General features: G+C 51.1%; 1 protein-coding gene across 1 annotated transcript; it reads right to left on the minus strand.

Moving 5' to 3' along the window:
* Positions 1–378: 378 nt before the first annotated feature.
* Positions 379–7,443, minus strand: LOC120850334. Its single transcript, XM_040222795.1, has 2 exons — positions 7,265–7,443; positions 379–1,345 (listed from the first exon to the last, which is right to left on the minus strand). Exons 1-2 carry the CDS (start codon positions 7,441–7,443, stop codon positions 379–381), a joined length of 1,146 nt encoding a protein of 381 aa, XP_040078729.1.
* Between the last annotated feature and the right edge of the window lie 6,615 nt (positions 7,444–14,058).

A 14,058-nucleotide genomic window follows, 5' to 3' on the forward strand; every position in this document is an offset into this window, starting at 1 on the left:
TTCCGTGGCCATTTGGTAGACACTTCTTTCTGGTGACTGCTCGCGCGAGATGGTACAATTTTTTGTGGTATCACCAAGAAGACGAGAAGCGCGCTTGCGCAGCTTTGGCCGGCGCACAGCATCGCAACGCAGATGTTGTTGTTGAAGCGATGTTTATTAGGAAATCGACGTTGTTGTTAGTTACGCTCCGGGCGCACTTGTCACTGTCGATGGGAAAGGGAATTAAGGGAAAAAAAATATAGAGGAGGAAAGAGGGGGAAGGGGGAAGAGGATTTCTTCAGAGTGCTGACTCGCGACTCCTGGAACTCCCGAAAACCTCTGGATGTAAGATCTCCAAGAGCCCCAGGAGCCGCAAGCAACCCAGATCTCTTGGAAGTCCTAAAGGATCTCGAGGAGTTCCGCGCTCCTCAGGAAGCTGACTACACGCTTGAGTGCCTTGTCCGTAGTAGCTCGTGAGGCTCTTGGACGCAGGAGTTCTTCCAAGTTGGTACTAGGTAGCCCTAGGCGGGAAAAAGCATCACGGAGGTTGGTGCGCTCCTCTTCGTGATCACTGCAGTGCAGGAGGAGATGTTCGGCGTCGGCCGTTTCCTCGCAGGTCTGGCATATGGGGTCAACACTGAGTCTGAAGCGACTTATCCACGCCGGGGTGAAGGCGCTTCCGGTCCGTAATCTATAACTTACTGCGGCAGTTTGGCGGTCGAAGCCGCGCGGTACCCGAGCTGGGAAGGCACCCGCCACCACTACGGGGTCCGGGTGCTGTAGGGCGATGGCTCTTCTCACAAGGAGCTTGGCGTCTGAGAAGCGGGGAACGGTTGAAAGCGGGCACTCAGGGTCCTTGTGAGCCCGCACCGCTAGAAAATCAACGACTTCATTGCCTCTAATGCCACAGTGGCTCGGGAGCCATTGGAAGGCAATGTTGTTGCCTTCTTGCTGAAGCTCGACCGCATCCTGCGCGATTGAACGGGCCAGGGGCGTTGCCCGTTCGAGCCTAGATAGCAGCTCGAGGGCTGATCTTGAGTCGCTCAGGATGACCCAGCGTAAAGCCTGTGTGCAGCCTGTCCGAATACCCCAGAGGGCGAGCCGTATGGCTGCTAGCTCTGCCGTGGTGGAGGATGCCTGGTGATCCAGGCGCTCACTGGTACCCACAGCTGCTGCCTCGAAGAAAGCCGCTGCTGTTGCTGTGCCTCCGGAGGGGTCCACCGATCCGTCGGTGTACACTCGGGTCCACCCATCGTACTGGGTAACTAAGTGGTCTTCCGTGAGCTGCCTTGCTACGACCACTGCTACGTTCTTCTTGGACCGCAGTCCAGGCTGATCCGCAGGGGGTGGGGATCTTTGTGCAGCTCTGGGAGTGGAGCGAGTGGTCCTGGTGTGCCAGCTATGTCACCAAGAGTGCAGAGGTGCGCTCCTAGTCTTGATTCAGCGCGCTCGGCGATCCTCATTAGGAGCGTGATGGTCGAGTCGCAGTTGCTCATTCGAGTCAGATGACCCAGCGCCCGTTCTTGCATGATGTTCTCTACAGAGTTAATCCTGGATTCTGTGAGCGTATGTCGAGACGAGGCTGTGCGGGGAACTCCGAGGCAAATCCTGAGTGCCACGCGTTGCGCTTGTTCAAGGTTTTTGAGCTGGTTGGCACTCAGCGTGGCGAAAGGTAGGGCGTACAATGGGCGGGCCAGTATGAGTCCCCTATACAGTTGCAGCATCATGTGAGATGAGGTTCCCCAAGTAGTTCCGCCGAGCATCCGGAGGATGTTTGTATGGGTTCGCATCTTTTGAAGAACTTCCCTCATTGCTGGGCCCCAGGATAGCCTCGAGTCCAACGTGACGCCAAGATATGTGGCCGTTTTCGCCAGTTTCACTGGAGTGTTCCCAATGCATAGTGTGGGCATGAACTTGCTTGGCCTCTTTGGAGCGTAGCACAGCGCAATCGTTTTTTCGGCTGATATTGCCAAGCCCAGTTGGTGGAGACGACACACTGCATTTGTCGGGGCTCGCTGGAGAGCGCATACCATACGTTGCCTTCTGTAGCTGGGGGCAGTGGACCAGAGTGCCACGTCGTCTGCATAGACGGCCATACTGATAGGGTACGCCGGCTCTTCTCCAACCCTTGCCGCCGCTGGGAGTGACGCGATGGCCAGAGCAAAGAGTAGCGGGCTAACAACGCTCCCTTGGGGAACTCCTCGGATGATTTTCCGGGGGTTGCTCACCGCGTTGCCTGCCTTTACACACATGGTGCGTTCACTAAGAAACGCACAAATGTATTTCAGTGGACGTCCGTTCACCCCGAAACGGCGTAGAGCTGATATCACGGCCTTGTGGGGGAGGGCATCAAAGGCTTTGCGGACGTCCAGAAAGACGGCCACCGCAGACCAACCCTGCGCTTTTGCCTCTTCCAGTGAGCTGACGATATCTCCCATTGCATCTACTGTGCTTCGATGGTGCCGGAATCCCGAAAAACAGTCCGGTAAAGCCCTTGCCCCTTCTAGGTGGTAAACAAGACGGCGTAGCACCATACGCTCCATCACTTTCCCGAGGCATGATGTCAAGGAGATAGGCCTGTATGAGCTTAGCTGGTCTTGGGGCTTGCCGGGTGTTACGTGCTGAGTAATCAGGAGTCGCTTACGGAAAGCACAACGAGTAGCTTTACTCTGCGATCGTGATGGCGGCGTGACCGAATGTCCCTGCATGCGCAGGCACGTGCACTGTCTGATGTCGCAGAAGAAGACGAGGCGCGTCTTCTTCTTTTTCCATGTTATGCCGGACATAACACCTCCCCCCACTAGACGTCATGTCCATATCTTTGAGGTGGTCGCCGGTCTCGGGAACTTCTTCGAGTGCCTGAAGTGTCAGGCTCTGCCGGCGGCACAACAGGCAGCGATTCCTCGGGAATAGCAGTTGTGCTGTTGTCCCTGATGGTTGTCGAGGGTTGCGGAGCCAGGTCATCACGGTTGTTAATGTCCCATGCGGGTGCCACAGCTGTCTGTGGAGGTTGATTATGCGATGCCACTCTTCGCGGCCGTATGTGGTTGGTGTGCCGGCGAATTGAACCTTGCTCTACCCGAATCATCCAAGAGCGATGTCCCAGCTGACGTTCGATCACTCCCGGTATCCACTTTTTACCGTCTGGAAATGTTTTAACCCACACTGCTTGGCCTACATTCAGCTTGCGTGGGTTTGTAAAGGTGGCAGTGCTTTCAGGTATCTCGGGGCTGAACGTCTTTAGTCGCTCGAGAGCAGACGGAAGTTCTCTCCCAAAAAGCATCCAAGCAGGTGTCTTTCCTGTTGCCACATGGATTGTTGTATGTTGTTTGAATAAAAATCTGGCAACCACACAATTCAGATCTTCTCTTCCTCTTTTAGCTAGTGCCATTTTCAGCTCTTGAACCATGCGTTCAGCCTGGCCGTTAGTTGCTGGATGGTATGGCGCGCTTGTGATCGATATTACACCGTTATTCCGGTAGAAGGTCTTGATGTCGTCGGACACAAACGCTGTGCCGTTGTCCGAAACCACCTTCCGGGGAACGCCGAAAGTTGCGAAGATAGCCCTCAATTCTCTAATGACGGCAGCCGACGTCATGTTTCGCATCACTCGGACTTCCACCCATTTAGTGTATGCGTCCACGACCACCAGAAAAACTTGGCCTTCAACAGGACCCGCAAAGTCCACGTGAATAGTATCCCAAGGGTGGGAGGGTCTGTGCCAGACTGGCATGGGCTCCTTCGGTGGTGTCTTGCGGTGGGTCTGGCAGGCAGTGCATTCTGCGACGAATGACTCTATGTCTGCGTCGATACCGGGCCACCAGAGGTAGCTCCGTGCGCATGTCTTCATTGCTATAATTCCGCGGTGCCCCGCGTGAATCAACGTCAACGCGTCCGTCCTCAGCCGCGTGGGGATCACAATGCGTGCCCCCCATGTCAGACAATTTCGGTGTGTCGACAGTTCTGCCGCCTTTTTTGTGTAAGGTGCGAACTCTGGTGATTTGAGTCGATGAAGAGTGCCCTTTTGAATTGCTTCTAACACTTCAACCAGCACAGTGTCCTTTGCTGTCGCTTCTGCTACCTGTTGCGCTGACAGAGGAGGCCGTGACAATCCTTCAAACATCAAGATGTCGCCAGGTGGATTCAATTCGTCTTCTGTGTGTGGTAACGGAAGCCGACTGAGAGCGTCTGCGTTCTGGTGACGATTTCCTGGCCTGTATTTCAGGTCGTAGTGGTAGGCTGCCAGTTTCACGCACCATCTAGTCATCCTTGGTGATAATACTTGTGGAACAGGCTTGTTGGAGCCGATGATACCTAGCAAAGGCTGATGGTCTGTGAATATGGTCACGTACCTCCCAGCTATGTATTGATGGAAGTGGTGAACTCCGTACACGATAGCGAGGCCTTCACGATCCAGTTGCGAATAGTTCCGCTCGGCACTGCCTAGCGTTCTGGATGCAAAAGCGATCGGAGCCTCCCGCCCATCAGCATCTTGCTGTGCAAGTACGGCTCCCACTCCATATGGTGAGGCGTCGCAAGACAACACTAGAGGTCGTTTTCCATCATAGTGTGCGAGCACAGTGTAGTTCGCCACTAGATCTTTCAGCTTTTTGAAAGCCCTTCGGTGTGTTTCTTCCCACCTCCACTCTTTGTTCTGTTCAAGTAGTTCGTACAGTTCCTTCGCGATTGTCGCGCGATCCTTTAAAAACCTGTCGTAAAACGCCAGGAGGCCTAAAAAGGACTGTAACTGCGTCTTGTTCTCTGGTTCTGGGGCTTCGACTACTGCTTGGATCTTGTCCTGGGTTGGATGAATTCCTTCGGCGTTTATGCGGTGACCTAAGAATTTGACCTCCTTCACGCCGAAGAAGCACTTGCTTTGCTTGAGCTTCAGCCCTGCCTTTTCCAGTCGTGAGAGTACCTCATCCAGCCGACGCGCGTGCTCACTTGGAGTTGTTCCGCTGATGATTATATCGTCAAGGTAAACGCTAACTCCCGGAATGGCCGCGAGTGTGGTTTCCATGACTCGTTGAAATATCGCCGGGGCGGCCGCGATTCCGAAAGGTAGTCGCTTCACTCTGTAGAGCCCCTTGATCGTGTTGATCGTCAGTATTTCGGCGGTCGTATCCGTTACTCGCAGCTGCTGATACGCTTGCGCGAGATCAAGGGTCGAAAAGATAGTTCCTCCTTGAAGGTTTGATAGAGCCTCCGTCGGTGTCGGGAGCGGGTAGGATGCCGGCTTTGCTGCGTCGTTCACGGTACTGCGGTAATCCCCGCAGAGCCTCACGGATCCATCTTTCTTCCTGACAACCACGACAGGCGTTGCCCACGCGGAGTGTTGAACCGGCTCTATAATGCCTTGCTTCTGCAATGCTAGCAACTCGCATTCAACTACTGGCCGTAGTGCAAATGGTACTTGTCGGGCTTTAAGGAACTTGGGTGTTGCTGTTTCTTTCATCTCCAAGTGTACCGTTGGTCCGATGTACCCTGTGATCTCAGACTTGAAGACCTCACTGTGCGCGCTGAGCACCGTTGTGATAGTACGGTCTTGCTCAATGTGGTGAATACCAGATTGAGGTGTGCCTGCAGATTCGACTCAGTGGTGAATACCACTGAGTCGAATCTGCAGTGCTGAAAACCAGTTGCGTCCCATCAGGTTGCATCCTGTTCCAGTTGTGACTAGGAGTGGCAGGATATAGTCCTTAGACTTATGCTTTACGTGTACCTGCGCTGAACCGAGAACTCGGAGTCCTTCACCGGTCCACGTCTGCAGCGTCATATCCTCTTTCTGTAACGGAGGTGGCTTGTTTGGCCATGTTCGCCTGTAGGTCTCTTGGCTGATGACCGTGACTGCTGCACCAGAGTCAACTTCAAATTCTAGTGCTCTTCCTTCTACTTTAAGCGTTATGAGGTACTTGGGAACCACGACGCTGGCACGAACAGCGTTAAGTTCCTGCATGTCAAAATCACTTACCGACTGATCAGTCTCGTTTTGGTCATCGCTCACCAGGTTGGTCGAGCGTTGTGCAGCTCCGGATCGAGCCTTCATTCGGCAAGCCTTCTCAATGTGACCCGTCTTTCTGCAAAATCGGCACGATGTTTTGCGAAATCGACAGGTTTGTGCGCTGTGTTGCTCATTGCAGCGGTAACACGGCGTCTCCGGCTGACCACTGGAAGTGGTGGCTGCCCGGTTCGTAGTTCTACACATTTTGTTGAGGTCTGGTTTGGGGAGTTTCAGCTCCTGTTGTTGTTGCACTGCACTCTCAAGTCTGATGGCAATATCGTAAGCTTGCTTGAATGTGAGTTTTTGTTCTGCAAAAAGACGTTGTTGAATACGCTCATCTTGAACTCCGCAGACGAAGCGGTCACGAAGCATCACGTCCAGCGGCAGCATCGTTGGATTGGAAGCCAATATGTCTCCGGAGCTCGACGACCCCTCTGACGCTGTGCCGCCGGCACTCGACGAACCCGCTGTCGTCGTTGGCGATGTAGCTGTCGTCAACACGCCAAAGTTACAGTCAGTTGCCAATTTCTTAAGTGCTGCCACGTAGCAAGCAATTGACTCCCCTGGATGTTGATCACGCCTCTGAAATTTGCTTCGACAGAAGAGTTCGGATGGTCTTGGATCGTAATGGTCCCCTAGCAAGGACATAATTTCGTTGAAAGAAACTTCTCCTGGCTTGTGGGGTGCAACTAGCGCTCGAACTGTGTTGCAGGTCTCTGCGCCGCATAAAGTCAGCAGTAGCGCCCTCTTCTTTCCGGCGTCTTGCACATCGTTCGCCTGGAAGTAGAAGTCCAAGCGCTCCGCCCAGGCCGACCACGCAGTACCGTCGAACTCTTCGACCTTGCCTTGCAGCGCTGACATCGTTCAAACGATGCAAGTCTTCCCTTTTGCGGTTCTGATCCCATCCTCGTCGCCAATGTTACGTGCTGAGTAATCAGGAGTCGCTTACGGAAAGCACAACGAGTAGCTTTACTCTCCGATCGTGATGGCGGCGTGACCGAATGTCCCTGCATGCGCAGGCACGTGCACTGTCTGATGTCGCAGAAGAAGACGAGGCGCGTCTTCTTCTTCTTCCATGTTATGCCGGACATAACACCGGGCTTCAGCAGTGGTATCGTTGTTGCTACCCTCCAGGCGTCTGGCAGCTCAGCTGTCCTCCAGACTTTGTTGATGAGAGCTAGCATCGCTGGGAGTGCCGACTCGTTGACGTTTCTCAGGGCCTGATTGGTGATTCCATCTGGTCCTGGTGACGCGCGGTGTCTGGGAAGGGAATCAAGGACGTACTGCAGCTCGTGCAGAGTAAAGTCGGTGTCCGGTTGTTGCATCAGAGGTGCCGTGGGATGACGGAACTTGTCCCAATTCTCGGGGGGTGGTCCCACTGTCGGTACCAGCGGAACTTTAGTGAAAGTATCCGCGAGGAGTTCTACCATGTCCGTTGGTCGGAGGTTCATGGCCACGGCCATTCCTAGGACTGGGTTTCGGGGAATCGGGCGGCCCGCCAGTGTTCTCGACATCCTCCAAGCCCGGCTTCCTCCGGATGGCCTGTCTAGAGTACTGCACTTGAGACGCCATTGTCGGCGCGCCAGTTTCTTTCCGTGTTTCCTGAATCTGGCATCCAGTCGCCTATAGGCCAGGATATCCTCCGGTTTTCCGGTGACCCATGACTTTCGCTGGGCTCGCCGTCTTCTCGCTCGGAGTTTAAGCCATTCGAGGTCAGGGTTAGGACGTGTTAATGGCACGCTGACTTCACGGGTGGCTTCTTTGAGGACGCGCGACAGTGTTTCTGAATTGAAGGGAAATCCCCCCTCTAGTGCTTCTCCAAGCAGTGTCCTGTAGTGGTCCCAGTCGACTATCTGGCAAGTCCTAAGGGGGACTTTCGGCGGTCTTCCAATGACAATTGGAAGGTGATCACTCCCCCAGCTGTCCGCCTGAGGGGTTGCACTGAGCCTCAGAGACCAAGTTGTGAAGGTGAGATCAATCACGCTTCCCGTCACTCCAGGGCGGATAAACGTCTGGCTCCCATTTGTGATGTTCCTCAGGTAAAGTGCTTCGACCGTTGCCTGTAGCTCCCGTCCCCGTGGGGAGTCTTGCTTGTCTCCCCAAGACTGCGAGTGCGCATTGAAGTCTCCGGCTACTATAAGGTCTCCCTTGGCTCGGACTCGAATGTCCGCAAGTACATGGGTGTCCCAGGGTGCGTTAGGGGCCACGTATACCGAGACGATGGTGAGTGGACGTCTTCTCCATTCCACCGTCACCGCCACGAACTCCGCACTCTCAGTGCATAAATCATTGAGGTCCACCTGACTTTGTGGCAACTCTCGACGCACTAGTAGTGCTGCCCGCGGAAACCCTCTTGCCACATGTGGTTTGCTGGCGTACACTACATGATCCGCAATGCGCATGTCGCCGGCTGACATTCTTGGTTCTTGGAGAGCTACTGCATTATAGGCGTTGTCCAATAGGTGTTTGCGGAGCTCAGGGAGTCGCGTTCTCAATCCGTTACAGTTCCATTGAAAAACTGAGCAGGAGAGGGGTTGAAGATGCTTGGTGGTCCTCTTATTAATGTCTGCCATCGTGGATGAGTTGGTGTGGGCAGGCGAATGGTGGAAAATTGCTGTCCTGCAGCATTGAGATCTGTGATTCATACTGATGTATGAGCTGTTAGTGCCTTAAATTATCTGATGAGAGCGTTTTACGAAGCGTATACCATATAAATTTGTAGAGGGCTTGTGATGGACAGGGTTCCTTCCACTCCATTGCAACAGACTCAGTTTCAATATGATCTGGCTCATCTGTTCGATGCCATTTAGCTTTTGAGTTACAGTGAAGAAAATATCTGTGCTGACAAGTGAGGCTTTGTTGGAAACGCTCTAGCATAGCATTGCGATAATGGGTTCTAATGTAAGGACGGCTTTGATCACTTGATGAAGTGTTGATGTCTGTGACGTTGTGGCCAGTATCTTGCGAAGAGCAGTGAACATAAGTGGGATTATGGCTTTAAACACAGAGTCAGTCTTTGTTCCACTTTCTTGGTTGGGTCCCGTCATGTGCACGTTGGAGGTCTTATGTGAAGTGATGTTTTTGATGTGTGGTTTGTCCCAAAACGAAGGTTTCCTAGAAACTGGTACTGTAGTTGTTGCGGTACATTTATCGGTGACCAGATTTGCATGTGTGCTCTCTACGTCTTCGAGAGGGGGAAAGTCTTGAGCAGTCAGAGGCAGAGTATTGTTGGCGGAGGCGCTAGATTCTTGTATGTTGTTTGAATCCGTTGTTTTGTTTGCCTGTCTTTTTGCATGCACAGCACTTTTTGCCTCACGAAATGTGGTGTTATGCTCTAACTTGTACCTCGCTACTTCTGCCTCCCTTGCCCTCACTGGGCACTCAGGTGCGTTGGAGGCGTGATTTCCATGACAGTTGACGCAGCAGGGGTTGGCTTCGCACTTGTCTTTGTGGCATTGTCCACACCGAGAACATAACTGGGTTTCTTCTGCGCAGGCAGCTGCGATGTGGCCGAATTCGTGACACCTGTAGCACTGCAAGGGGCGTGCTCGGTAGGGAATTACTTCCGTTCTTACGAGACCGACATTGACATGTTAAGGAGCTACTTTTGTTGCGAACGACACTCGCACAACGGGTCATGTCTTGCCAAGGCGTTTCACTTCCGTTATGGAGGCGGTTGACTGTAGTCGCGCTTTTATGTCGGTCTCTGTGCAGTCAGGGTCGATGTCTCGAAGGACGCCATAGCAATTTGTGCGGTCGCTAGGTAGAAAAGCACGCACCGGCAGTGCGCATAGCTTGGTTAGCTTCAGGAGTTCGGCTTTGAGCGCAGGCCTTTTAACGTCAACCGCAACGATATTACGAGCTTTGTTGGTACGAACTACACTAACCATGTCTGGTGCGACGTTGTTCAGGTAGTCAGTCAGTTTAAATTTGCTGAGCGATGCAACCTTGCTGGTGTCAGTTGGCATGTACATTACTGTGAATCCGACTTGTAGGTTGGTCTTCTCTTTAGAATGCGATGCTGAGCTCTGGCTTGTCTTTCCTCTTTTCTTGCCATGAACGACCTCGTAGTCACCGTCGTCGGAGTGCAACTCGTCATTAGTAGACACGATTGTCGATGAGGAGCTGCTCATTGTGTCAGCGGAGCAGTGTATGGGTGGGATCTCATAGCCATCTTTGATGATCGTCGATGTGCTTGGCTGTGCATCATCCATGTCAATGGACATGAGAGCGTTCGATGACTCGATGTCCGAGGTCATATTTGTTGATGTCCTGGCCTCCCCTCAGGAGGTCCTTTGCGCACGAAGATCCTATGTCGTTCTGTTAGTTGTTAACCGCCGAATGTACTGTTTAAACACGCAATTTATCGGCTACGTAAGGAAAATTCAGAGACACGAAAAGGGTTACCAGCAGCAGTGTCGTCGTCGTCTTCTTTTCTCGCAACGCAGAGTCCTCCCCGAGTATCGCCACAGAAGATTGCAAGCGGTGCTACTGGCCGCGGCCATGTCTATCTGCTCGTGGGGACAAGTCCGTGCAAATTCTAGCCTGGCTAAGCTATGTTCATGCGCAATCTACACGTGCTTGCACGCATCGGCACTAAAGCCCTTTCATGTTTTAAAAGTTCCGCCGAGGTGCGTGTGCACAAGAGGCACGTGCAACGCTGAGCCCTTGGGAAGATTATGACGGCACAGGGCAGGCAATGAGCTAGATTTTACGCCATGTTCTTCCCACAAGTGGCGCGCGGTAGGTGTCTCCAGCATTTCCACAACAATGAATGGCGCCACATTTCCCAGGATAGAGGGGCTTTAATCAGCCCCAGTCGGAACGCAATAGGGAGTATTCACTGGCGGCCATAGCTGTGTGCGCGAATGCTGAGCGCGTGCTGATGGCGAGCTTCCACAGTTCTTTTGCAACGTGCAATCCGCACCATCGAGAGTTCTGGTCTTAGCAGCCTATTGATGTGAGTTCGTTCTGAGCTTGCGCTCTAAACAGCACCCACAGATATGGCGTCTAGTGAATACTCTCTCTAGACCTCTTGCTAAATTACAGTATACTAGAATACTTGGGTAGTGGTGGGACCGGAGCGGCTCGGCCACGAGAGCTCATGAGGGCGCGTGTATTGACAGTTAGAGGTGGCGCTGTAATCGAGTTATCCGGAAAAAATCGCGCAGCCCGCCTTTTTTCTTTTTTTACTTTCAGCGGTGCACGTGTCGGTACCCCGATTTTATGCACTCCGTTTTACCTTATGTTGTACCGCAGCGAAGGCTAGAAGCGCGAGCTCATAGCGTTGGCAGCTGCCCTTGGTGCACGAGAGCTTGTGCCGCCGAGATGTGCCCCAGAGCAAGGAGCTCGCGCCTGTAGCCTTTCCTGCGGTCCAACACAAGGTGAAAAAGAGTATGGGGCACATAAAAAAATCGGTATTTTTAAATCTTTTTTTTTTAATTTTTGCGGTAGGCAAAGGGTTAATGAACAGTTTAATGGGCCATGTTGCAATTGCAGCTTTAAAGGGAGCCATCATTAAAGGCCAACCTAATTTAAAAAGTTCGCGAACAAACAACGAGCTTTGAGCGAAAGCAACAAGGCGCTCGTTTTTGTTGTGTTTGTCCGTCCATTCTCGTTTTCTTCCTCAAGCTTAATTATCTTTACCAACCCACTCGTTCTGTCCTGAGATATTCATCGCTAAAATTTTGCCGTTCTATGCTTAATTAAAAAACCGCGCGCTGGAAGCGCGAATGCGGTTGTGCTGATATTGATGCGTAGAAGAATGACACAGTTGTTTCTGTCCCTTCGTCACTAACTCGACAGCGTGTCTTCGGTGGACTCGCCGGCGCCGTACATCTAGACGACTAAGTCACTATTCTACGTATTATTTTCATAACGCAGTTTCTGAATCAAGCGAAGAAAGGCAAACTTTTACGATAACTTTCGCGAACCTCGTTGCCTTTTCGCGAAGTTTCGAAATTGTGTTTACCTTTAATAATAACTCCTTTTAAAACTGCAATTCCACCATGGCCAATTAAGCCGCTAGTAAACAAGTTAACTAACAGATTTTGGTTAATTATTAAACATTGCAACGGTTATTCACCCATTTATTGCCCACCGAGCCCTACAGATATAACGAAAGACGGCATCCACATATCTGCCATATTCTTTTATTGTAAAATATGTAAAGTTCTGTAAAGAATAAAACAAAAACACCTTGTATGTCTGCGTGAACCAGATACGCCCCCTGTGGAACCAAGGGTCTTTCTCTTCGAATACCCAGCTTAGGCGAGACTTAGCTGGTTGTCAGAAAGCAGCTGTCGGTTAAATATATTGTTATGAGCGTGTAGGTTTCAGATGGTTTACCCTCAAGAGGACAATGCGCTGCATATTGTAGCCATGGGTGAGCTGCACATTGTAACCATTATTTCAATGCCGTGCATTAAACTATTACAACTTTTTCCTTGCCTGATCTACGTGTGCTCATGTATTCTGCTCAAAATGATGTAAAATAGTTACTTGTTTTCTTTGAACCTTATAAAGCATTACTTGATCAGCCCACGTTGTCTCCGTTTTTGGACTTAAGTTCAATGTTAAAGCGCGTGATGAAAATTGTCACGGCTTATAAGCCATTTCTTACAAGCGAACGTCGGGTGGTCCTCGGATGGTCCTGGCAGCCATGAAGAAATAAAAGATTCTCACCCCTTTGCGACCGTCGCTTGGGTGGTTCGTCGCATAAATGAACACAAGAATGAGTGACAAGTGAAGCGAGCTGATTAAGGTCAAGAAAAAGCAGATGGGTGGAAAAGAAGACAGAGAAGTTAACCTGGGATATTAAAAACATACTAAAACAATCTTGGACTTTAGTATGATCCGTTTCGTTCCATTATAAAATAAGATTGGGGGAAAAAAAAAAAACTGCTTCCGAGTTTTAGACAACCTTTTCAAATATCTAATGCTCGGAATTTTTCCGACCAAGGAAATGGGCATTTCACTTAAAATGCTCATTATCCGACAAACCGAAAGTCGCAGCTAATTCTACGCTGAAACAACTTGCAACCCGCTTCTTTAAAGTCGCAATTGTTTTTACGTAAAGGAAAAGTAATGTAGCTTGTACCGTCCAATACATTGATGCATCATGTTGCTAACCATCGTGACGTAGCGTAATTGATGCAGCGGTATGACCGCTGGCAGGTCGTAGCTGTATCAGAAATCCAATGTGCACTCCACCAAAGCGGCACCAAAGATTCATAATTTAGCGCGTGCAGCCGCGCACGCGCACACCTTCTGGATAAGGCGCCGGACGCGACACCTGTCGCGATCAATACCACGCGCTTCAGGCGAGCCCCTCCGGTCCCAACACTACCCAAGTATTCTAGTACACTGCAGCTAAATTACACAAACATGCTGGGGTTGGTGTTCCACGCGCCGCACGTGCTGGCCTCAGACGCAGTTACTTTTCTAATGCCAAATACCTAAAAAAAAACTGCCTCTTGCACGCGCGTTCTTCAACGCTTTATTTTGGTTATTTACTTCGAATCTTTTATGCGGGGAAGCCGTGCGCGTGTGGCGCGTGGAACACCAATCCCTGCATTCTCCTTGATGCTTGGGTAATATAGCGATAGGTCTATTGTCTACGTAAGCTTTTCATATAAAATGTTTTGCACGTAGCGTGCGTGCGACGCTGTCGAGGCTACCATGACCATGGGTCTACGCTGAGTGTCACCTCGCAAGAAATCGCGTAGAAATCTGACGCTATACAAGGTCACGCGCTCTATATACAGATAAGGAAGTCTTAGTTAAAATAATGTTGTTCAAAACGTGTCTTGGCTTCGGGCACAAATCGTTTCAACTGTATGATTTTTTTTTTTTTTTTGTAACGAGAGTTAATTTTTTTAACAGACTACTTCCATAAATCAGCCACAGCGCGTGTTGCATTCTGGGAAGCCTGCGGGCCAGACGCGAAGCGCGTACGAATTTTGTTTCCCACTGATTCCCACAATGCACAGCGTCGCATTACACCGCGATCGAGTGCTTCGAGTTTTGAAATAAGTCTATTAGAAACTAATTTACCATCGGAATGAAGAAAAAATGAA

Source organism: Ixodes scapularis, unplaced genomic scaffold (assembly GCF_016920785.2).
Source record: "Ixodes scapularis isolate PalLabHiFi unplaced genomic scaffold, ASM1692078v2 PGA_scaffold12__126_contigs__length_90152505, whole genome shotgun sequence".
Classification (NCBI taxonomy): Eukaryota; Metazoa; Arthropoda; class Arachnida; order Ixodida; family Ixodidae; genus Ixodes; species Ixodes scapularis.